We start from the raw sequence: 25,663 nt of genomic DNA on the forward strand, positions 1-25,663 counted from the left end.
TTGGTATGCTTTTTCCATATACAGGCTACTCTTAAGAGAAGCTACAGGTGAAAACCTGACTGGCCCTTAAATTTTGCACACCAGTGCATAATTGAAGAGATTCCATCAGCATACCTGGTTCTTATTTACGTTTAGCTTCAACAATTTCTCTTCCACTTTCTTCCCAGTTATCATAACATATTGCTTCCATTAATAACTTTGCATACCTCTGGTATTACCATCCCTAAAAATTTTTCAAGTGTGAATATGGATGCAAACTATTTATTCAGTTTGTCAGCAACCCAAACAGGATCACAAGCAATTATGCTTTTCATACCTAGTAGACCATGTTATTCATTCCTTTCCTTTTAATGTTAACATAAGCAAAGGATTCTTTCTGCTTTTCTTCACATCCTTAACCAGCTTAACCAGACTTCTTGTAATCTGAATTAGCTTACCTAACCTCTTTAGTAACCCAATTGCAGACTAGTTTAAATTTATGTACAAGGAGTGATCATTTAATTCGCAGACTGGTGCAAGATTTTATGTTTACCATGCAAACTTTCCGAAACTGCTGCTAGAGGCCTTCTCCCTGAGCAGACTGCATGTGCACATACCAGTACTTGTCGAGGCCTTCTCCCTGAGCAGACTGCATGTGCACATACCAGTACTTGTCGAGGCCCTCTTCCTGAGCAGACTGTGTGCATGCATACCAGTACTTGTCAAGCTAATGTTGCATGAAGAGAGTATTTTTTAGCTGCGTGTCACTGACAATCGTTTTGAAGCAAGTATCATGTACATACAGATTGTACAACAATATGTGATTCGTTATTGTGTCAGACATCAGACACGGCTGAAATGCATTGGAAACAGTTAAAGAGATGAATGAAGTGTATGGTACTTAGTGTCTTGGTAGGATGGCCATATTTAAATGGCACAAGCAATTCAGTGAAGCCCGTGAGTCCGTTGCAGATGACCCGAGACCTCGTCAACAACTCCTTCCTCCTCAACAATTCCTGAGCAAATCACAAAAGCCCAGGAAACCTTGAATGAAGACAGGGGAAACTACACTTCATGTGTCAGAATGTCCACGCACGTCCGTGCAACAACAATGACGCATGATTAACGTGCCTCACTCAGCTCATTGCACTTATCTGTTGTATTTTTGTATTTAAATGTCAGTTGATGAAGAGACACGCGTCTCGAAAGCTACTGTTAGTATATATTTGTATTCTTACATTAAACTGGATTTATAACTTATACGTGTATGTTATTAAAAAGAATGTCCATTTCATATAGTAATGCTTATAATATTGTGAAAGATCACCTGAAAATGTCACGAATCTGTGCCCAGCGGATTCCACACAATTTGACTCCAGAACAAACACAGCAAAGAGTAAACTTGTGCAAAGAAATACTTGATTATTTTGAAACACAGGATCAAAACTTCTTAAATCAAATAGTGACTTATGATGAAACTTTATTAATTTTACTTTGCCACAGCACATACTTTATGTTAGAAACAGAGGACACTATACTGTCATTTTGTCATGTAATTCTGGTGGTTGATGCTTGAAGAAGCACCAGGCTTGTGTGATATGCAACAATATTACATATAAGTATTTATTTATAGTTTAAAACGTTTTTTTTTTAGTAGCTATACTACCTACTCTCATCTTTTCTTATTTATTTTTTTTTTTAATTTTCTTAGCAGCTATATCTATACATTATACAATTACGGTCATTGGGTGCTTTCTGTCTATCAGTGGCCCTTGTCCATAAAATTTTTTCCCATTCTTTCTTCCTTTCCTTTTCATATAATTTTTATAGTTGGTGTATGTGTGTAAAATTAAACTGATTCATTTAATGTTACAAAAATAAATATTATTACAAACAAAGATAGCATTATTAAATTTTTCAAATAATAAGATGAAATATATCAAGCTAAGACTCAAACCACACAAAATGTCACCAAATATAAATCAGTTCACATATATTCATTAAAATGCAATCCAGAGTACCTAGCTCATTTATTTATGAAGTATAGCATTATAAATCTTCAGAAAATTCTGATTTTAACTTTTAAACTTACTTTTTTGTAAACAACAAAATGATGTATAACACTTGTCAAGTGAATTACAAAGATAGACTTCTTTCTTATCTTCACAGATGCTATTTTTCAAAAAGATGTTGAAATAATTTCAAAAGGAACAGAAACAGGAACATGCTTCTAATTATGCTAGCAGCCTCTGTTATATGATTAGATTTAAATAACTGCTCACCCATATATGAGTTTACTGGTGGACACATTACATAGTTAAAAATTCTATTTACTTTGTATATTTTTTTGCCATGATTAAAAATAACTGGTAATTGATTTATTTGGATTTTAACATTAATTAAGCACTGGAAATTTATGTTATACTTATATTTTTCTGATGAACAAATAATTTTTTTTTTAAAAACGTCTATTAGTTTAATGGAAATTAAATATATATAATGCTGTGTTTCAGAGAAATAATTCTCATTAAAGAAATGGTGATATACAATAATTTTTTTTTTTTGCTTGAATGTATTCCAACTAATATAAAGATTTATAAAATCAGAAACTTATACAGCCATGAGTGCAATAAAATTATAACTTACACGTTCTCTATCTAAAGATTCTTTAGAACCTTGTCGAGAATGAACCAGAGAACCCTGAGATGGTTCATGGTAATGAACCACAGGAATTCTGTCAGGATTTTCTTTCAGCTGCTTCACTATATCTTGAATTAATTCAGTAAATATCTCAACATGATTTTCTGCTAGGAGATTTGTGACCACCTAGAAATGAATAAAGATTTATTATTAAAATGAAATGGCTTATAGAAAAGAAGAGCCACACTTACTCATTTATTACATTGCTGAAATAACTAATGTCACTGCAAACTAGTGAAATCAGGATAACCAAACAAAATATACTTTAAACTGAAATGAAAAGCAGGATATGTCTGTACAACATATGCCACAGAGCAAACCATATAACTGAAAGCTACAATACATTTTAAGGGTAACACACCTCTTTGAGAGTTATACATTAAAAATCCTAAATCATACCCTACAAGAATACTGCATGCATCTTTTCTACCTTTAAAACAGTAAGAACTATTTTACTTTTTCCTTATACGTAGCACCATTTATTATGTAGTATATAAAACATTATAAGCATTCTGGATGACAAGGTAATTGTTCTGAATTTCTGGCCTTAGATGATCTACAAGCACACTGCAGACAGTACCTAACAAAATTTCACCTGTATCCATGTAATGTTTTAAAACTATTGTTTTTGGCAGTTTATCAGGCACAGAATTTCTTCAGTCAAGGTGAGGCAGTAGCCAGTTTGTATTTCTGCATTTGCTTTTTAGTATGAAACAGTAAACTCAGAACTCATTAGTTGTTATAATACATTCTAAGAAAGTCTCTTTCCTACTCTAAACTCATGAGAAGCACTGAAAAATTCACTAACTTGCTGCTGCTTTAGTTCTGGTTAGAGACTGAGGAAGTAGTTCCCTGTCCTATACAGTAGGTTCCCCACTTGTTGCTTATTTGGAGAGATATGAGTTCAGAACCTTGTTTGAGACTAGAGCAATTCTTAAAGGCCTCTTCATTTGAGGCTGTAGTTAGTCGACATCAAACAGGATGTATAGTTTCCCTATGATTTTATTCTAGGTTTTTCAACCCACAAATCAGCTTGTAAAGAAACTTACAGGGACATAACATACAATATAGGCCAAAGATGGAAACAGCATTTTCATTTTTGGCCTATATCATCTGTATAAACTTTTGACAGAGAACAGGACCACATAAACCACCCAGATTTTGTATGGCTTCAATAGGAGTGTATCCAATCCTTGTGAAACCATACAAAATCTGATGGTTTATGTGGTCCTCTTCTCTGTCAAAAGTTTATACAGATGAATGATATAGGCCAAAAATGAAAATGTTATTCAAAGTTTTCATACTTTGAATAATATCTAGTAGTCTTTACACCAATGCTCAACAACTGGTAGTCAACTGGTTTTCTCAACTGGTGCTGTCACAGAGCACCTTCATATATGACATGATCTTTCTAACTTGTTTGTTTGTTATTTGGTTTTTAGGAGCATTAGCAACTAAGGCCATATTGCTCCGGAAATATGAGGTGGTCATTCTCTTGACCTTTCCGCATCCTCCGTATTTGGTGGTGACGGGCTCGAACCCTGGTCTAATCAAGAAGCGTGTGCTACGCACTGCTGCTACTTCCCACCTGGCTACGGAGGCACCACCTTTCTAACTTATTTGAGACTAACATATATTTCAGATTAATTTGGAATTTAGTTCTTCTGAGAGTAAAGTAACTGAACAACTGATTCAAACCAGTAACCAATATTCACCTAACAAATAGTGTCCTGATTTTGATACAGTTCCACATTTTGAGGCTCCTATGATCAGAACAAAATTAAGAATATTATTTAGAATTGTATGCTTGCATTATGTGTTCTTGGTTGCTTTGCATACCATACTGTATAAACAATAAAAAAGTATATGACCATAATCAGTTTACTCTCAAGAGTGATTCCAAGATGACCAATTTGATGAAAAGCTAATGAACATAGGTGCAGTCATTGGCCACCTTATTAGAACATTGTTTCTAAGAAAATGTTACATGGGTATCTTGAAGGATTCAGGTATAGCCCAAGTTGACTTAAGTAAGCTCTACTAATAACATGTTAAGATCATAGGGGTATTTTCAGATGATTAGTACCAAGAGAGGTTGCTATGATTATGTTGTCAATATACTTAAGGATGCATTGCAAAATGTTAAAGTTAAGGTGAAAACAGTAAGATAATAAGGGTATGAGGAATGCTAACAAAAAATTGGTTAATAATGCTAACAAAAAATTGGTTAATAATGCTAACAAAAAATTGGTTAATAATGCTAACAAAAAATTGGTTAAAACAGTAAGATAACAAGGGTTCCATCTTACTATGAGGAATGCTAACAAAAAATTGGTTAATATGGCAAATCACAGAATTTTTCACAATCAAGTAATGGATTTCTATAAAATTACACAACAGGTTTATGAAATATTACAGGTGTCTAGTAATATTTCAATTCAGAACAAAAAGTTGAAAAAAGGAATGGCTTACACTGAAAACAATGAAAATGCTTATGTTTGTTTTTGAAAGGTGCTGCTATGCTGAGAAAGCTTTAATTAATTTTTAGAATGATTTAATAGCATCAGTAATAATAAAATTAGATAAAGAAAATCACAATTTTTTTTAGAATGATGCAAGTTATTCTGTCAATAGTTAAAATAAAGTAAAGCAAGAGAGAGAGAGAGAGAGAGAGAGAAACAAACAACTAAGCCTACTGGGAAATAATTACATATTAAAATTTTATTTCAGGTTAATAAAATATTTAACATGGTTATTCATACATTTATTCATATATATAAAAGACTAGTGATACAAACCAAATTATTGGCAATATCCTTTGGATCCATATCACCTATATCAAATCTGAAAGTGACAGTCTTGTCTTTTGTTGATTCCAACTGACATTCTACTAATGTACCATTTTCTACTCCTAAAATGGTCAGACGTGGTGTACGATCTTGAGTTCGCCTTCTTTTGCCAATCTTTTTCTTTTCACTTCGATGAAATTTTTCTTTATTGCCTTCATATGACACTTCACTGTGATCACTGGAAACATCTGTACTCATTCCAAGTGCACTAGTACAATAATAAACAAGGCAACTAATTTTTGATCAACATATCATACAAGTTACGCCACATGCACTGACATAATGCAGTGATATAAAAAGTACAACAAATTATGATTTTAGGAATCACAACAGATTATCCAGTACATTATTTCTGTTTAATAAACACTGAGTGATCACTGCATTATGACCACCCCTATGAAAACTGAATGTGACCCATTGACCACATTAGGTACGAGAGTGAGGAGTTAGTCATCCTATGTAGCATAGATAGGGTGTCAGTGGTTCAGTACATAGTAAAGTTCTGAGCGTGGTGGGTAAAAGGAAGAATTTATCAGGCTTTGACAAAGGACAGAGAGTGGGTGCTCAAAGAGCTGGTGCCTCGATTTCCCAAACGGCTGAACTGGTGGAGTGTTCAAGAGCTGCCACAGTTAAAGTGTACCAGGACTGGCATCAAAATGGTCAAACAATGACCCGACGGCAAAACTACAAAGGTCAGCAAAAGGTTGATGTTAGAGGTGAGCGCTGGGTCTGACGACTCATACATGTGAGTACCGGGTTGGCCCATGTTGTATTGACTACCCAATACAACATGGGCCAACCCGGAACAATATCTGGCATGTCCATGCATCGCACGCTCGCACATATGGGCTATACCAGCAGACGACCTCTATGGCATCCTCTATGGCATGCAGGAATGGTTTAAGGAACAGAGTTCCGACTTCCAGCATATCAATTGGCCTCCAAACTCCCCCGATATCAATCCCACAGAACACTTGTGGGACACTATGGAAAGGCATATCAGGCGTCTGGATACACCAATCACCTCCGTACCTGCATTGCTGACCACATTACACACAGCTTGGTTGGTCATACCTCCTGAATGCTTTTGACATTTTGTTGAATCAATGTCGCGTCGGATAGCTGCTACACTGAGGGCAGAAAGAGGACCTATGAAGTATTAGGTAGGTGGTCATAATTCAGTAGTCACTCAGTGTATAATTTATAACATAATATTTATTATTGCACGATATACATATTAGTACAAAGGCCTGTAAAATCCCATATGAGAGCTCAAATATTAGTATTAGCCATACGGTGCAAGAAAGTCTCAGGCTTTTGCTGTGCCAGCCAAAATAAAAAAAAGTAAAATAAAAAAAATACTATGTGATTCCCTCATTCAGGTATCTATCCAGCTGACCGTTGACTATTTCCATAAAGCGGTCAGCCTCAAACACCCACAGAGGCAATTTATTCCAGTAATTAACAACTTTCTGGCTAAAATAAAACTTCCTAAACCTCTTCCTCATAATTTGAATTTATGATTCCTAGTTCCAGAATCATTTATAACAGTGAAACTTTCACCCTCATTCATTTTAATTTCTCTTCTTAGAGACTTACAGATCTGAATCAAATTCCCCTCTAAGGGATGGAACAGACTTCCATCCCTTGTCGTGGAAGTTGATAGCCTAAATAAGTTTAAGGCTCAGCTGGACAGGTATTTCGAACGAACAGAGGGGTGAAGTGGAAGTGGTTATTTTTATTTATTTATGTTACTTTTTTTTTTTTTTTTGGCTGATGCTGCATAAGCTTGCTTTCTTGCATCAAATGCCTCTACTAATGCTAATGCTAATGCTAAGGTGGCTAGTTACCAAACTCTATAACACACATTACTGAAAGTCTTTCCTGATATGGACACCTTTTTGCCATTCTCAACAAGTGCATTACCCATGTTTGGACATTTTCAAGAGACTCAATGTCTTTTTTGATATTATAACTTCAATTGTATTTTATGAAAATAAAAGTAAAAAACAAAACAAAACACACACATCAAAAAGTCATAATGGGAACAGAATCCAAGCTCACCTGATGAAATATGATGTTTTATATGCAATAATATATTAAAATGCTACTGCTCATATATATTCTAGCTCATGATTTCTGATATTTTAAACCTATGTTTCAATATTTTTACAAAAAAAAATTAATTGAATACTATGTATGCATTGCTGTTACTATTATTATCAATAAAGGTAGTAATATTTATGGGGTCTCTAATAGTAATAGTTCTCCTCCACAAATGTTTCTTAAATGATCATAAGACAACAAAAGAAAGGGGAGATCTCCCAAAGCTACTGTATGGTCCCTGCTTCTGTCCATCCATGCTTTCACCTCTTTTAAATCCTGAATTTTTTGCACCTACATTTAAAAATAAGCTCACATCATGGAATTTCTTTTACTGTATGAAGAATGGCTTTGAAAGTGCGATCTGCAAAAGGGGAGTGGGTTAATTAAGGCATACAAGGCCCTAAATGGAATCAGCAAAATTAATGAGGGAGTACTGCCTCATTGATAGAGGACACAAAAACAGAACTGCAGAGAATAACAAATGACTGAAGCAAATAAAGTTTATCTTCAACTATCATGTTGTAACATGATAGTGTTACATGTCAACTATTATAACTGGAATAAATCACCTTTTAAGGTATTTCAGGTAGAGAGGTTCGAAATATTCAAAGCAGTACTAAATGAGTGCTTTCTAGCATTCAGAATAATATAGGTAATTGGGAAATTTAAAAAATTTTAAAAAATAACAAAAAAAAATTAAAAAAAATTTTTTTTATGTTATTTTTCCTGCTGATGCAGAATAAGTTCGTTTCCTTGCATCTCTTTGCAATTGTAATACTAATAATATCTTGGTAAATCAGTTATATCGCAGTCACAGCATGGATTTGTTAAGGGGCGATCTTGTCTGACCAATCTGCCTAAATACTGTGATGCAGTATGTTTTGTTTGTTGTTTTTTTTTTTTGGTTTTTAGGAGCATTAGCAACTAAGGCCATATTGCTCCGGGATATGCGGTGGTCATTCCCTGACCTTTCCGCATCCCCCATATTTGGTGGTGACGGGCTCGAACCCCGGTCTAATCAAGAAGCGTGTGCTATGCACTGCTGCTCCTTCCCACCTGGCTACGGAGGCGCCGTGATGCAGTAGTCTCACAGTAGTCAGTTAGAGGAACTGGATGCAAAAAATAATTTACTTACTTAGATATAAACTTAGATTTCAGAAACAATTTTGACATAAAAGACTGCTGTACAAAAACATAAAAGTGTGGCATCAGACGCAAGTTACTGCTATGAATAAAGGTATGGTTGGGCAGGAAAAGACAGAGGGTGGTTACCAATGGGCACTACTCTTCTTGGACTCATGCATTTAGTAGGGTATTCCAGGGTTCAGTGCTGGGCCTATTGTTATATTCTATGTTTATTAACAGTACTGATGAACATATATCAAGCTTAACATCTAAGTGTGCAAATGATACAAGGACTGGCATGACAGTTAATAACAGGAATCAGGATATGCTACTGCAACAAGATCTAGAAACATTAGGCAGATGAAGTTACACTGACAATGCAAGTAACTAAATACAAGTAGAAGTAATACCAGAATAACATAATACCAACTATGAGGTACGACACTGAGGGTAATAGAGAATGAAAAAGATCTGGGGATAATTACGCAGTCAGATATGAAATTTTCTGAGCCACGTAGACAGGCTGCCAGGAGAGCTCATAGGGTTTGGTCAATGATATACAGGAATTTTTCCAGCAAGGATAAGGAGATGATTATCCCATTCTATAAGGCATGGTAAGGCCACATCTTGAGTATGCATACACATCAAGAGGTCTGATTTTAGGAATGACGTTAATCTGTTGAAATGTGTGCAGAGAAGGGCAATGAGATTAGTGAGAGGAACAAAAGGGTACTCTTATCAAGAAAGGCTTCAGTTCTGCATATTACAACATTCAGAAATTAGCTACCTACAAAGAGATCTGATAGAGGTGTAATGATTTTATTGGGTTGAGTAAGCAAAATGCTGAAGGCATCCTCCCAATTGCTCAGATGATACATACAAGGGGGCATAAATTTAAGCAAGGAAGGATGGTTGCAGGATAGATGTGTGGAAATTTGCTTTAAGGTAGTGGATAACTGATGTTGGAAAAAACTTCCATCTGGTGCTATGGAAGTGTTGAATAAATTTAATGTGGAACTGGATAAATAATTATTAGTGGTCAGATTGTGTGGATAGGGGTTTTTTTTTTTTTTTTTTTTTTTTTGGCTGATGCTATATGAACTTGCTTTCTTGCATCATTTTCCATTACTAATACTAATAAAAAAAATTAGCCGTGCTGTTTATCCCAGTTAGGGGTTAGCGACATGGAGGGAGCACTTGTCGTTTCATTCATGTAATTTTTATAATTTTTAATGTAATTTTTATTGTATTTAGTAGTCATGTTTTTTTTTTTTTTTAAGGAGCATTAGCAACTAAGGCCATGTTGCTCTGGGAATATGCGGAAGGGTCAGAGAATGACCCTTCCGCATCCTCCGTATTTGGTGGTGACTGGCTCGAACCCCAGTCTAATCAAGAAGCGTGTGCTACGCACTGCTGCTCCTTCCCACCTGGCTATGGAGGCGCAGTAGTCACGGGTTTGAACCCTGGTCCACTCAAAGAATGCGTGCCACTGCACTTGCACTCCTGACCACTCTCAGCTAGGTCATAGCCTATTACTAATGCTAATATCTTTTCCTGCCATTTAAAACACATTCCAGTAAATACTATCCCTAGTTTTCTAACAGAAAAATCAGAAGCATTATATAAAATCTGGATGTTAAAAAGAAGATATGCCATTTTTTATGGCATATCTCTTTTTATTCTTAAAACTTTGTTCCAGAGTTCAATCCCTTTTTGTGTAGCTTCCCCCCCCCCACACACACACACATACTTTTATTCCACTCGCGTTTTTTCTTTTGCATAGAAATTTTCTAATATCCAACAATTCCTAAACAGGATAAGAAATTCCTGCCTTCCAGTTACTATTCTCAATTCTTTACAATGTAATGAAGCAGCTGACAATTCTGACAACACCTTGGAACCTTCCATATGATTTCAATTACTTTAATACAGCAAAAGCTTTAAAATTTTTTTTAAACTCAGACTTCCTTAACTGTGGGTTGCCTTGAGTTATACCACTTTTAAAACAAACAATGTCAATAAAAGATATTCTATTATTTTTAAAATATGACACTGACTAATTTGCCATCATATAGTAAGAGGTCATAATCAGATAACTAGAGAATCTCCAATGATTGCGAATAATGAAGCAGTTTTGTGACCTGCAGTGAGATATTAATGACATCAATATGGATTTAGTCAGTGCTGTTCCACTAGTGATATGTTGGCTTATTTCACTCATCTGGGGAGAAATTCCATGGAGAAGTCTGGAAAAACTTAAGCAGTTACTCTCAACATTTCTAGGACTTTTGGATGAGTTTTGGATACAGTCCTTAAGCAATCTTCTATCTTATGGTTTGCCTTCCAATTTTTGGAATTGACTTGCTAATTTCCTCTCTGACTGCTGCATGTGATGGTTTGGTTTCTTTGGGTTTTATTGGTGCATTAGCAACTGAGGCTATAATGTGCCAAAACCAGGTCATAAATTTACACATTTAAAATTTCAGTGACCTAAAGAATTAGGTCCCTATGTCAAAGTAAATAATGAAAAAGACAAAAATATACAAAACATAACAATAAAGATATAACAATAAAAAGTAAATTTTAAATACAAGTAAAAAGGTTAATTGATTTTAAATAACTAAAAACAGAAAATACGTTGCATTATCTGATAAAATCTGACTGAGTGTACAAGACTCAGCCAGATGACTAAAAGCGGTAAAAAATAAAATATGTTCATGTCTATAACGTGGACACTCAATTAAAATATGATGAACTGTTAAAAACAAGCCACAATTCTCACACATAGGAGAGTCATCTGCCCTCAGCAGAAATGCATGTGTAAGATGACTGTATCCTATACGGAGGCGAGCTAGAACAACTTCTTCTCTGTGGTTCCTGTGCTGACTAGACCGATTACAGGTTTTATCTGATATAGCCTGTTTGTGACCTGTCCATGCCAAGATTACTTGGGGAAGTAATTTACAGTATATCACCTGCCATCCATTGGGAAGTAATTTACAGTATATCACCTGCCTGTAGTCCGTACAGGGGCCTAACAGACAATGAGTGTTGCGGGATTCTTGTGATCTGGCTGCAGCATCTGCCAGTTCATTCCCCTGATCCCAATGTAGCTTGGAATCCAGCATAAACGAATGTATGTCAAATGAATACTCAGAAAGACAATGTAATGTCCACTAGATATGGGTCAGGAATGGATGAGTATTATGCCTTATCCCCGATAAAGCCTGCAGTATACTTAGGGAGTCAGTATACACCTTTGGTACTTGTAAGTTTTAATGTGGTCCAAGGCTAATCGATAGCATACAACTCAGCTTTATATATGCTGCAATTGTGGGGAATCTTTGTATATTTATCAATATCATTGATAAATATACAAAACAACAGGCAGGATTACCATGACAAGCTGTTTATGAGTGGCCATATTTTTGACATCTAAAACACCTCGGTGGGTTTGGAATGTAAATCCTCACTGGGCAGTTTAAGCAGCCTGCCTTGATGGAAAGGAACTTGGACGCCGTGGGAGTGTTGAATGCTAGGATGACAACTCGGGTAGGGATGAGATTCCATCCTTTTGCATCAATATTCTCTTGACAGCCATCACTCCTTGGTCTTTCAATTCAGAGCAGATCTCTTCTTCTTCAGAGACATGAAGAAGGTCTCCCTATCGAAGTGACTTTCAAGATTTTTTCAGCTTGAAGCTTTGACCAACAGGTCACCAGAACGTAGCCATTTTATGGATTTAGAAGGTCCTGCCAACTCTTCTAATCCTTTTGGACAAAGATGGGAAACATCTTCCAACTTACTGCTTTCCTGTAGAATGGAGAATGAGCAAAAGCAGTGTCACAGATGGTGTTTTAGCCTCAGTTCTGGCTCTTTTAACAGAATTGGTGTAATTATCATTGATTGATTATGTAGGGCCTTGTTGGGGCCTCAGAAGAAGAGAAGGATTTAAATTACTCTTAGGAATAAAATAAAATAAAAGGAGCCCTACGAGGGGACGTGCACTTGGGAACTGGCAGGTACTGTGTACATGAATGGGATGCCAAGTTTGTTTAGGAGCATCATACTCACATTTCCAATTTCCAACTCACATTTCCATCATACTCACATTTTCAATAAGTCTCCGTCCCTTTGGTCCTGGGTTGATCCAACCCAGGACCAAAGGGATGGAGACTTATTGGAACGCAGTTAATCCTAGCAGTCAGAACCACCGGCCAATTGATCCCAGTCGGGCCAGTCCGAGGCCTCCCATCTTCTATAAGCAGGGGCCAAAATGATGTATTAAGGATGGGCACCTCAACCACCAGGATCCTCCTTTCCAAGTTTCCACAGGTCGCGGCGCACAGCTGCACATGACTGATTCCAATGATGCAACCCTGGAACCAAGGTATGTGAGTTGGATCCCAGTGATGCTAATCTGGAAGGCCAGCAGCATCACTGGAAGATCCTCCTCACCACGTACAAGTGCCCATGTCGAGAAGCACGTGATGGAGATGGCTCCCTGTCTTCTAAGCTCCTACATATTTCATTACCTGTGATTTATTCCAAGGTCATCTGTGAATTTCAGGACTTTACCCAAGGTCTGAGTTTCAAATAACCTAAAAATAATACTGCTAATTATTAGCAAAATGTGCCATGGAGAAAACTTCAAGAGAACTGAAACCATGCTGATCCCATTATCATACATACAGACAGTGAAACCCCTAGCACCAATATCATTGATAATAACAGAAGTGTGGAAAGGACTTCCAATGGCACACATCAAACAATAATGCTGATGGGCATTAAAAATTTAAAATAGTTAACCAAAGTGGAATAAGCACTTTTTGCATTGTTATCAAGGGAGCAGCATGAATGACATGATTACTGAAAGCCCACACACACAAATATGACCATTCAGAACTTGAACTACTATGAGCAAGGTAAAGATGGTGAGAACTCCAGATTATTTTATTCTGTAATTTAACACAGTCCCATGCTCTGAGTTAATAAAAGATCAGTGGGCATTAATAGAATTCTGGAATAACTTCATGTGCAAGGTCTCAGAAATAAGAAGTTTACAAAAATTTTATAATCTAAGATAGAAATATAATCAAATTTGATACCAACCATGATTAAGCTCTCAGATGCCCCAGCGCAGCCAGCCTCAAGTGACTTTATATGGTTATATGTGTGTGATTACTGAGGGTGTAATGAGTTGATTGTGATTCCACATACTAAGGCAATGAGTTGAGCTTGGGTATGGAGAATGAGGGGCTTAGAGGGGAACAGGTATCCTGTGTGCTATCAGACATTCAGCTTAAAACACTGATGGATCCAATATCTCTCTATTACAGAAGATTTAGGAGAAGTCCGGTTGGCCTGCCTCCCTAAAATCCACTCATGCACACCTTCTCGATGGTAAGCCCTGTTATGTCACTTAGGTGGCAAAGAACGTGTAGAGTGGTTCTCTTCAAGACGCCTGGTCAGTGTGAAGAGGAAAAGACCAAACCCTCCAGCATATGAGAGCACAATAATACAAATGGCCCTCAGTCCCCAGCAGCTTTCACTCTCCCTCTTACGGCAGCGAGAGGATCAGAATGGAAGCAGAGGGTGCTAAGAATCTCTGGGTAGGACCAGGCTGCCATGCACGGAAACTGAACTTGGCCTGTTATAACGTACGATCACTCATCGGTGAAGACAGGATATTAGAGCTGGAAAAGGAATTAGAAAATGTGAATTGGAATATCATCGGTTTGGCTGAAACAAGAAGAAGAAATGAATCACTTATAAGTTTATCAAGTGGAAATCTGCTGTACACCAATGGAAACAGTGAAAGGAGTGAAGGTGGAGTTGGGTTTCTGATCCATAAAGATTTTAAAAATAACATTTTGGAATTCAAAAGTACATCACCAAGAGTGTCAAGACTAATACTCAAGATTTCTAAGAGGTACAAACTAAAGATTATAATGATTTATGCACCAACATCGAGCCATGATGATGAAGAGGTTGAAGGAATGTACACCGAAATTGAGAGTCTTCTAGATGAGCAGAAAGTCCACTATACTATTATTATGGGGGACTTCAATGCTAAGGCTGGAAAAGGCAAAACAGCGCAGAAAGAGGAACTATAGGAAATTTTGGAATTGGTGAAAGAAATAAAAGAGGTGAAAGACTTGTGGAATTTGCAGAATCTCAAGGAATGTCAGTAATGAACACTTTTTTCAAGAAAAGGGTGAACAGAAAGTGGACATGGAAGAGTCCAAATGGATTAAAAACTAATGAAATCGACTTCATCCTCACTAACAGAAGATATATTGTAAATGATGTTACCGTCCTGAATAAGGTAAATGTTGGAAGTGATCACAGAATGGTAAGATGTACACTTGATATAGATGTAGGAAAGGAAAGGAAAAAAACTGACTCGAGTAAATAATACAAAGGTCTTTGAGATAACAGAAGAGGAGAAAAAGCAGTATGTACTGGAACTTAAGAACAAGTTTGAGCTTCTGCAGACTGCTCAGGACCAAGATATTGACGAGGAATATTACAACTTTCTGAAAGTGATAAAGCCTAAGAAACCTATAGGGAAACAGAAATCCAAAGAAGAAAAAATTAGTCAAGAAACACTTGTCATGATGAACCAAAGACGACAAATGAAGAGCAAGAAAAACACTGACAGGGAGAAAATTGAGTATACTGAGTTATGCAAAGCCATTAGAAAGAGACTCAGAGAGGATATAAGAAGATTTAACACAAGAAAAGTAGAAAAAGCATTAAAGGAAAACAAAGGATTTAAATCAGCAGCCATGAGCAGTAATACAGAAAGACAAATGATACTGAAACTGAAGAATAGCGATGGTGTACTTATAAACAGCAGAGAAGGCATAATTCAAATAGCAGAAGACTACTATAGAGAATTATACAAGGAGCGAGGGAATGATACCAGCAGTGGAGAAGATGGATTGCAAAGTAGCAACACATACGACATACCCGATATTCTTCCTGATGAGGTAGAACATGCATTAAAGAAAATGAAGAATTGGAAAGCCCCGGGGGAAGATGAAGTTACTGTAGAGTTGTTAAAATTGGGAGGAAGAGACATAACACAAAAACTGGCAAGGCTCTTCACAAAGTGCATTAGAAAAGGTGTGATGCCTAAGCAGTGGAATAATGCAATCATAGTTTTGCTGCATAAGAAAGGAGATAAATCAGAAATTGGAAATTATAGACCAATTAGCTTGTTATCCCACATCTACAAGTTGTTCACAAGGGTCATTACTAACAGATTAGAAAGAATACTTGATGAGAATCAACCGAAAGAGCAAACTGGCTTTAGGACAGGATTCTCAACTATGGATCACCTTCACGTAATATCACAGCTAATGGAGAAAGTAAATGAATATAAAACACCATTATGCCTGGCATTTGTGGATTATGAAAAGGCATTTGACTCCATACAGCATAAGGCAATGTTTCGGGCACTGGAAAGACAAGGCATAGATACCCCATATATTATGATTTTGAAGAAAATATATGAGAGTGCACCTCCTTTATTAGACTAGACAAAGACAGTTTTGTCTTTGTCTAGTTCGACAAGGAGAAACAATATCTCCGAAGCTGTTTACTGCTGCCCTTGAGCAAGCTTTCAGAAGATTAGACTGGTCGCAAAAAGGAGTCAATGTGAACGGAGAGTACCTAAACCATTTACGATTTGCAGATGACATTGTGGTCATAAGCCACGATCCCAAAGAATTAGAGGAAAATCTTAATCAGTTATGCACAGTTAGTAAGGATTTTGGACTAAAGATGAATATGGCTAAAACAAAAGTAATGATGAACAAGTATGCCACGGAAAGGGAAATAATGATTGAAGGAGCAGTAATTGAAATGGTGGAGTCATATACTTATCTGGGACAAGTTATTAGCTGTAATAATGATAAATGGCTGGAAGTCAAGAGATGAATAAATTTTGGATGGATAGCATTCAGGAAATATAGTCACATACTGAAAGAGCAATATCCCAGTTTGTCTGAAACATAAAATAATGAATCAATGTATACTCCCCACCATGACTTATGGAAGTGAAACTTGGGCACTCACCAAAAGAATGGAAGAGAAGCTGAGAACTACACAGCGAAGAATGGAACGAATTATATTGGGAATCAGACTGTTAGATAAGACGAGAAACACATGGATTAGGCAGCAAACTCAAGTAAAGGACATTCTTATCAAAACTAAAGAACTAAAATGGTCTTGGGCAGGACACATAGCTCGAAGACACGATGATAGATGGACAAAGAAAATAACAGAATGGTACCCAAGAGGAGGTAGAAGAAAACCTGGAAGACAAAGGCGGAGATGGATAGATGAAATTCATGAATTTTTGGGTAGTAAATGGATGGCCAGTGCTCAAAACAGAAGGAACTGGAAAGTTGCTGGAGAGGCCTTCATCCTGTAGTGGATTGAAAATGGCTGATGATGATGGAGAATGACAATCAGATAATGGGTAATGACAACCATACTGTGCTTGTTTAACATTACATCTATATGTGATAAATCAGAGGGCACTGAAAATAATTTCCCCAATGTCAATATGGGTCAGTATGTAATGGCAATATCAGTATTAAAAAACAAGGAATTTAACTTATTAGACCATGCGAATACAAATAGCAAATATACTGTATATTTTTTCTGGGCTGGTGGATTTGTTTTCATGGAAGAGGAGAAAATATTTATCTATTATGTTATTTTTAATGGAATTTATTATTGAGTAAGGATAGCTATGCTGCAGAAACCTCTGTACAAGGTTGTTAATTTGTTTATTTCTGTCTACCTGTGTCATACTGAATTTTACTGTGATTTACTGTGGGAAAACTCACGATGGGAAAAAACTTTTTAAAATAAACTAAACCAGGAGTCCCCAAACTTTTAGAGAAGCGGACCACATATGAATTTTTGGAATATTTGGTGGGCCGGAGAAAATTCCTAATTACTGAAAACTACATTCTCTGCATAACATTAAAGTTATGCAGAGAAACAAATTTTATACCTACCTATATCTACAGATTCAAAAATAAATCGATGAATATGTAATATAAAATATACCAGTTTATTTATATCAACTTTTAATTATTACTTATTTATTGTACTAATCACAAAAATACAGTAATACAACAAAATTAATTATTACTTATTTATTGTACTAATCACAAAAATACAGTTAGTAATAAATAAAATACAGTTTGTAAAATTATAACTAATGCGATGAATGTGGTTGTAGAGTGCAACTAAGTTTCGTAATATCAAGTTTCAAAGTACTAGTTCCAATTCTTAAAAAGTCATGTAAGTGCAGGTTAGTTAGATGTGATTGTATTTTTGATTTTACATATTTCATTTTTGAAAAGGTCTGTTCACATATACATGTATGTCCGAAAATTGATGTAACCTTTCTTGCAAAATTTTAAATTTTTGGATAATCTGACTCAGATAATGTTGAATAAAATTGAATTAGATTTTCATTTTTAAATATTGTCTTCAGTGCATCATTAGATTGAAGATCTACCAACTCTAATTGTAAATTCTCATCAACATCATTGATGGGTACATCAAACGGATTCTGAAAAAGTTCAAACACCTTTAAATTATTTTTAAAATCAGAAAATCTAGCCGCAAAATTTTCCTGCAACAAACTAATGTTTTGAACAAAATTTTCGGTGTCAAAATTACAACTAGGCATATTTTTAGATAAATTATTGCAACATGGAAAATGTGAAAAATTATTCTGAAGTAGTTGACTTTCAAATAACTCCAGTTTTGTTTCAAATGCTTTGACATTATGATACAATTCATTGACAAGTTTGTCTAGTTCTTGTAGTTTCATATTAAGAAAATTCAAGTGTTCACATATATCTGCTAAAAAGGCAAGGTTCCACATCCATTTGAGATCTGACAGTTCCAGAACAGGTTTCAATTTTTCATTCATAAATAGATCTATTTTGATCCTAAGTTCAAAAAATCGCTTCAATACGTTACCACGACTCAACCATTGTACTTCAGTGTAGTACAACAAATCACTGTATTCAACCTCAATTGTTTCAAGAAAAGTTTTGAATTGCTGATAATTCAGACCAGTCTTGTTAATAAAATTTACTGTTCATATTACAGTTGACATGACTGAATCTACGCCCAAAGGTTTTCAGCACAAAGACTGCTGGCAAACTATACAATGACATTGCATTGGTTTTTTTAATATTTTTACTCTCAAGATATTTATGAAGCTGACCCATGAACCGACCATATTTTCAGTACCGACCATATTTTTAGTGCCATCTGTTGTAACTGCTGATTTGAGGCCATCAATTGCTTCTGACACACTCAAAAATATATTTTCACCTATTGTTGTATCTTTCAAGCTTTTTAATGCAACTAGCTCTTCAGTTACTGCAAAATTTTGATTTACAACTTGGATATATATTAGTAATTGAAGTGTACTGGCTTGTATATTCACTCTCATCAATTGCTATTGAAAAATTGTGTGAATTCAGGAACTTTTTCTACGAGTTGATTTTGAACATCAGCTCCTAAATCTTCAATTCTTCTTGTTACAGTTTCTCAGGACAAAGTTCTTCTGCAATTTCCACACAAATTCTTTTTACAAATTCTCCATCCATAAAGGCTCTTCCTTCTTCGGCAATGATTTGGGAGGCTCGCAAATTAGCTCTAGCTGTAGATAAATTTTGACGAGCAAAAGTTCTAATCTTCTTCTGTTGACTTTGAAAAGTTTGGGTCAGTTCTTGGAGTTTTTTCTGTCACAAAGCTCCTTCAAATTTATTGTAATTTGAAGCATGTTTTGTGGTGTAGTGACGTTTCACATTATATTCCTTGAACACCGACAAGGCTTCAATGCAAATAAGACAGTGCAAGTATCATTGAGCAGTACAAAAAAAGTAATTAATTGTCCACTGCTCATTAAAAACACAATACTCAGCATCAACTTTGACATGATTTTTATGGGGTCACTGGAATAAAAAAAAAATACTCATGAATATTGAAGTAAATAAGCCCTGACATGTAATACAAATGCAATTACCAATATTACAATTTGCAAATTACGATTCTAAAGTATTAAGTTTTGATCTGCTGAATAACAGGAAATCTAAGGTAATACAAAGTGATTAAATTCATACCAGCTGACAGCCTCCTCTTGCCGATGCTACCAGAAACTTTATGTGCAAACACAGGCTGCCAGCAGTTAATTTATAGCAGAGGGATTAACTCCATTAACCAATAGGATAGTGTCATGTTTTTATCCTGGATATGAGGTTCCTTTATAATAGAAGCCAGGAATGACCTTTGCTCCCATACTCCGAACATCAGGGTTCACGTGCAGGCTGGTTCAGGATCTTACCGATACCAAACATCAGATCATCTGCTGGTGCCAGGTTTCATCCTGGATATGGGATTCTTGTGTAGTGGAAGCCTAGGGTGACCTTTGCTCCCATACTCTGAACATCAGGGTTGGTGTGTAGGCTGGCAAGGGATTAAGAAATCCCTAATTACTGTCTCTAATGCCTATTGCTATTTAATGACAGGATCAAGATTAACGGATTATTTTAACGATGTTTCAAAGAATAGCTTTGAGTGGAAATAACAGAAGTAATATCTAATAAGACTAAGCTGACGACACAGAGGCATCACCACTATTAATCAACCGACAAATGTTAAAATAATCTGCAAAATGTGTGTTTTTAATATAATTTTATTGTGATCTAACATAAACATTAATTTTTACGATCTAATTGAAATATCCACAGGCCTGATAAAATTCTTTCGCAGGTCGCAGTTTGGGGACCCCTGAACTAGATTATTATTTGTACCAGCATGTTAGAAAAAATAAAAGTGGCAAGAATATTCTTGACCTCATTACTAATGAATAGATATCATCACAGAGCTTAAAGTACAGGAACCATTGTCAGGAAATGATCATACAATCGTCAGCTGGAAGATGAAAAAAGATGTTGCAGAAGTTAGAGGTAAAGGCATGGGTTTTAACTTCAGAAGAGGGGACTTGGAGAGTTTATGGTGATATATGGCATCTATGAACAGGGTGGATTGTCAAGGAAGGAAGAATACATTTGAATTATGGAATACTTTTAAAGCAAAAATCACAGAAGACATTAACCATACATATTTTTAAGAAAATACTGCAAGAGGAGGATGCCGAAATGGATGACTGTAGAGCTGGCTGGTCAAATAGAGCAGAAAAGATAGCATTGGACAGTGATTACAGAGTGATGAAAAGTACTGAAGTCTACAACAGGTACAAGTTGATCTGTAAAAGTAAATAAGGTCAAGCAGGCCAAGGCAACATATGAGAAAGCATTGGCTAAGAGATCAAAGAATGGGTCAAGGAATTTTTCATGTGAATACAAGAAGAATCAAAAAGAAAATCAGATTGGAACTTGTGCACTGGGTGTGGGAAAGTCTTAGACAAATCAGTTGATGTCACAGATGAATTGAACAGGTACTTTTCATGTCTTTACTGATGAAAGACCCTTCATGCTGAGAAAGGGCTGTGCAAGGCTGAGCCATATGAATTAGTGATGTGGTAATTATAGATGATTGTTTATTAGAAAAACTTTTGAGTATAAAGGCAAGTAAGGCTCCTAGAGTTGATAGCATATAATCTGTAGTTTTGAGGAAGAACAATGAGGGAGTGTATTGAACCATTGAGGTTAATTATGAGGGCATCTTTGGACTTGGGAGAGATTCCTGTGGATTGGGGAAGAACCAATGTACTGCCAATACATAAAAGCAATTCTAAGAGTGAAGTTGGTAAGTACAGACCGGTTAGTCTGACCAGTGGTAGGAAAAGTCTTAGATGCTGTGATTAAGAGTACAATCCAGGGACATTTAGATAGATATGGCATTCTAAAGGACACAACATGGCTTTGTTAAGGATAATTCATGCTTAACTAACTTAGTAGGCTATTTTGACACAGTTATTCATGAGCTGGATTTAGGGAATAATTTCAACATAGTTTATTTGACTCAGCCCCCTCATGAGCAAGCATTTGACTTGGCCCCTCATGAGAGGTTACTGTATAAGTTTGAACATGTTGGGATTATTAGTAAGATTCTAAGATGGATTGCTGGTGGCTGCAGGGCAGAAGGCAGAGGGTTGTGATTAATCGATACTCTTAGGATTGGTGTAACATCAGGAATGGGGTCCCTCGAGGATAGGTTCTTGGACCACTGTTATTTCTCATTTTCATAATCAACGTGATGGAAGGCGTGATGTCAAAATTTGCAGAGGACGTAAAGATTAGCAGAGTAGTTAATAATCAGTGCCAAGCATCGCTCCTTCAGAATAACTTGAACAGACTTCAAAGATGGTCAGAGAAGTGGCAGCTATGTTTTAATGCTGTTAAATGGGGAATAGCAACCCACAAATAAATTATTCACTTGGTGGGATTGAATTAAAAACACTGGAGGAAGAAAGGGATCTGGGAGTTACAATACAGGCAGATATGAAGTTTTCTGAACAGTGTAAATAGGCAGCCAGGAAAGCCCATGGTGATCTATCGATGATTTATTGAAAGCTATCCTGTAGAGATAGGGAGGTCATAATCCCACTGTATAAGGCAATTGTAAGACCATATTTGGAATACTGTGTTCAAGTTGAGAGACCTCATCTGAAAAATGACATTGAGCTTCTTGAAATGATCCAAAGAAGAGAAACTCGAATGGTGAGATCGGCAGAAGGATGACTGTATCAGGAAAGACACTGATTACATGGGCTACAGAGCTTGTCAACCAGACACCTCAGAGGTGACCTGATTGAAGTTTATAAGGCCCTGAGAGGGATTAGTAAAATGAATGAAGATGGAATTCTCACTGTTCTAAAGAATTCCAGAACTAGGGCTTGAGGTTTAGATTAGTTTGTAGGAAGATTTCTTTTAGCCAGTGAGTCGTTGATAGCTGGAACGAGTTGCTCTTGCAGGTAGTTAAAGTGACAGTTTGAATAAATTCAAAGGTCAACTGGATACTTATCTGTGTGAGGAGGTAAGCATAAAATTTGTGTTTTCTTATCTACTTGTTTTTTTTGCCAGTGTGGCAAAAGCCTGTGGCTTCCTTGCACTATATGGCAAATACTATTACTATTACTAATAAATTGATTACATAAAATGGACTTTTTTGTGTGCAATGGGATGGAATATATTAATCTGCAAGCATAACCCTAAATTTATCTTTTATGAAATACTTTTGTATCTAAGAATTGTGACAGTGAGATTCAAAAAGTTTAAGGATTCCTAGGATTCATTTTCTAATATATTTAAGATGTGCATGGATGCTATTAAAGACATCCAAAATATGATTAACAGTATCTATTGTAGTGATGCATAACAGTATCTATTGTAGTGATGCATAACAGTATCTATTGTAGTGATGCATAACAGTATCTATTGTAGTGATGCATAACAGTATCTATTGTAGTGATGCATAACAGTATCTATTGTAGTGATGCATAACAGTATAGATAGCAGTATCTATTGTAGTGATGCAAGCCATCAGCATTTGTACAAATTAAAACTGAATTTCGCTCCTTGTTTAGCTTACAACCAGGGATGCTTGTTTCATGCTTGTAAGCCTAGGTATTTTCAGGGACAGCACGATAAAAAAAGCTCAGTCTCGCCAGTATTATAAAGCTGTGATAAAATGAGGCCCTCATTTTTAATGAGGTCATTTGGATATTTCCTGAAAGCCTCAACTTGTTCTTCATCTGCACCTAAAGATTCATCACAGGTTCTTTTATTAAATCATGCAATGCCATGGCACTTTCAAAATGCCACAGTCATCCATCACTGAAATTTTAGGCCCATATGCTTAGCAAGCCTTTCAGCAGCTGACTTTAACTCAACAACAACACCACTTGAGTGCTGCTGAACAAACCACTTGAGTGCTGCTGAACAAACCACTTGTACACTGCTTCCTCTTAAGTTTTTATCTTCAGCCACTTTCATATGTTTTCTACTACCAACTGCAGAAGTAGTCTTGGAACAACCATCTACACTGTATTTTAATGCAAACTCCTTAAAATTTTTTTTATTTTTACAAATGTGAAACTGTTTGCTTTTTGACTCTATAAATCTCGCACACACGTGCAATGGTTACACCACCTTCAAGCTTCTCCGATTAGTTCTAATTTTTGTGCAACATTCAAGTTAACATGTTTGTGCTTTACTTCTTTATCCTGTGAGGCCATAACAATAGACAAATATTACATATTTATTATAAAATATGTAAAAATCAGAATTATGTAAAATACAAAAACAACCAAAACATAAACAATAGAACAGGACAAACTGCACCAGAAGACTGACAGTGTTGATGCACATCAACAATCACTCCCACTCTATTAACCCCTTCCCTCGCCTATATGATGTAATACCCCGAGCCCAATGCCGGATGCATGATAAGATAATGCTGACTCATTGATCCAATCTTTTAGTGTGCTCGATTCGTGAATAAAAAAAAGGGTTCTAAATTTTTCCTTTAGGACAGAAATTTTTTCTCTGTTAAGTCGAGAGCCTACTGTATTTATATTTAATTCCATGGGTAAGCCATAAATTGTCTAGAAACCTTAACCACAGGAAGATATGTAAAATGAATCTTTTGGGATATTAGCTAATTCCATTATTTCAAGTTTTTGATTTGCTTTTGGGGCTGGGTATCTCACAAATCAATTTATTTAAAATTCTAGTGCAAAAGGGATGTTAGCATTGGTATAAAGAGGTGTGGCACAGAACAAAAAGAATCTTTCACAAACAGAAAGTTCTAAGCATTTACCTTATCATGTAAATGAGCTGTACTTTCAATAGTGAATGGTGATTATGGAGTGGTAATGGGTTTATAATATCAAAAAAAGCAAGAAATGCCAATTCCAAATTCTGATATGAGGATAGTTTGTGTACTTTGACCTGTAAGAATAAAAACAGAATGTCACAAATGCAGGTTTTATTATCTTTTAATATCGTCATGGTGATAAAGACCAATTTACACAAGAAAATAAGTATATAATTATATTTGATTATTAATGCCTTAAATATGGCGCATATATAATTTCAACATGAGTAGTGTTGCTGCATACAATTGTTTCTAATTTCAAGTAATAGGCCTGTTATCTTTATCTGCCCACTGAATGACAATGTTCTTATTTAATTTCACCTCTCTTAAGGTATTTAACTGAGAACAAACATCTTTTTGAGGATGATTTCTTTGACTGTATTCTGAGTTGATAATAACCAGTTTTATTAGAATATTTTTAGATGAAAGGCTGAAATTAAGAACTTTTTTAGAGTTCCAATTGGGAATCTGAAAGATGATACAATGATAAATTTATTACATACAGAAATGTCATTACTCTGACTGTATTGCCTTACCTCAGAGTGTGTGTGCGTGTGTGAGTGCATAAGTTTGGAATTTATTAATGCAGGAACTTAACAATTATTGGAATTTATCAATTTATTAATGCAGTAAAATTCAATACAATATGAGTAGACAGAAATAAAGAGATTAATAACCTTGTAACAGAGGTTTCTACAACATGAGATTGCTACCCTTTCTCATTAATAAATTCCATTAAGAATAACATATTAGATAAATATCTATCCTCTTCCAATGAAACAAACCTGCCAGAATAGAGAAAAAATATATATGTTTACCATTTATACCCACATGGTTTAATAAGTTAAATTCCTTGTTTCATAACTGGCATTGCCATTACATATGGACCCATTTTGAAATCAGGGAAATTATTTTCAGTATCCTCTGATTTATTGCATAGAGATGTTATAGAAGCACAGTGTGGTTTATAATACTGAATTCTCTGATTGTGATTCAACATGCTAAGGCTCAAC

At 35.8% G+C, this 25,663-nt stretch overlaps 1 protein-coding gene across 5 annotated transcripts in view; it reads right to left on the minus strand.

The window, feature by feature from the left end:
• LOC150088826 (uncharacterized) overlaps window positions 1-25,663 on the minus strand; it is a 518,204-nt gene that overhangs the window by 132,740 nt on the left and 359,801 nt on the right. For all 5 annotated transcript variants that reach the window (XM_090369685.1, XM_090369682.1, XM_090369683.1 and 2 more), the window contains exons 13-14: window positions 5,478-5,736; window positions 2,626-2,805 (exon numbers count right to left, since the gene is read on the minus strand). In XM_090369685.1, coding sequence (XP_090225811.1) covers window positions 2,626-2,805; window positions 5,478-5,736 — 439 coding nt within the window. The remainder of the gene's footprint in view (window positions 1-2,625; window positions 2,806-5,477; window positions 5,737-25,663) is intronic.

Source organism: Mastigoproctus giganteus, chromosome 3 (genome assembly GCF_048544385.1).
Source record: "Mastigoproctus giganteus isolate SK-2022 chromosome 3, ASM4854438v1, whole genome shotgun sequence".
In the NCBI taxonomy this organism is placed as follows: Eukaryota; Metazoa; Arthropoda; class Arachnida; order Uropygi; family Thelyphonidae; genus Mastigoproctus; species Mastigoproctus giganteus.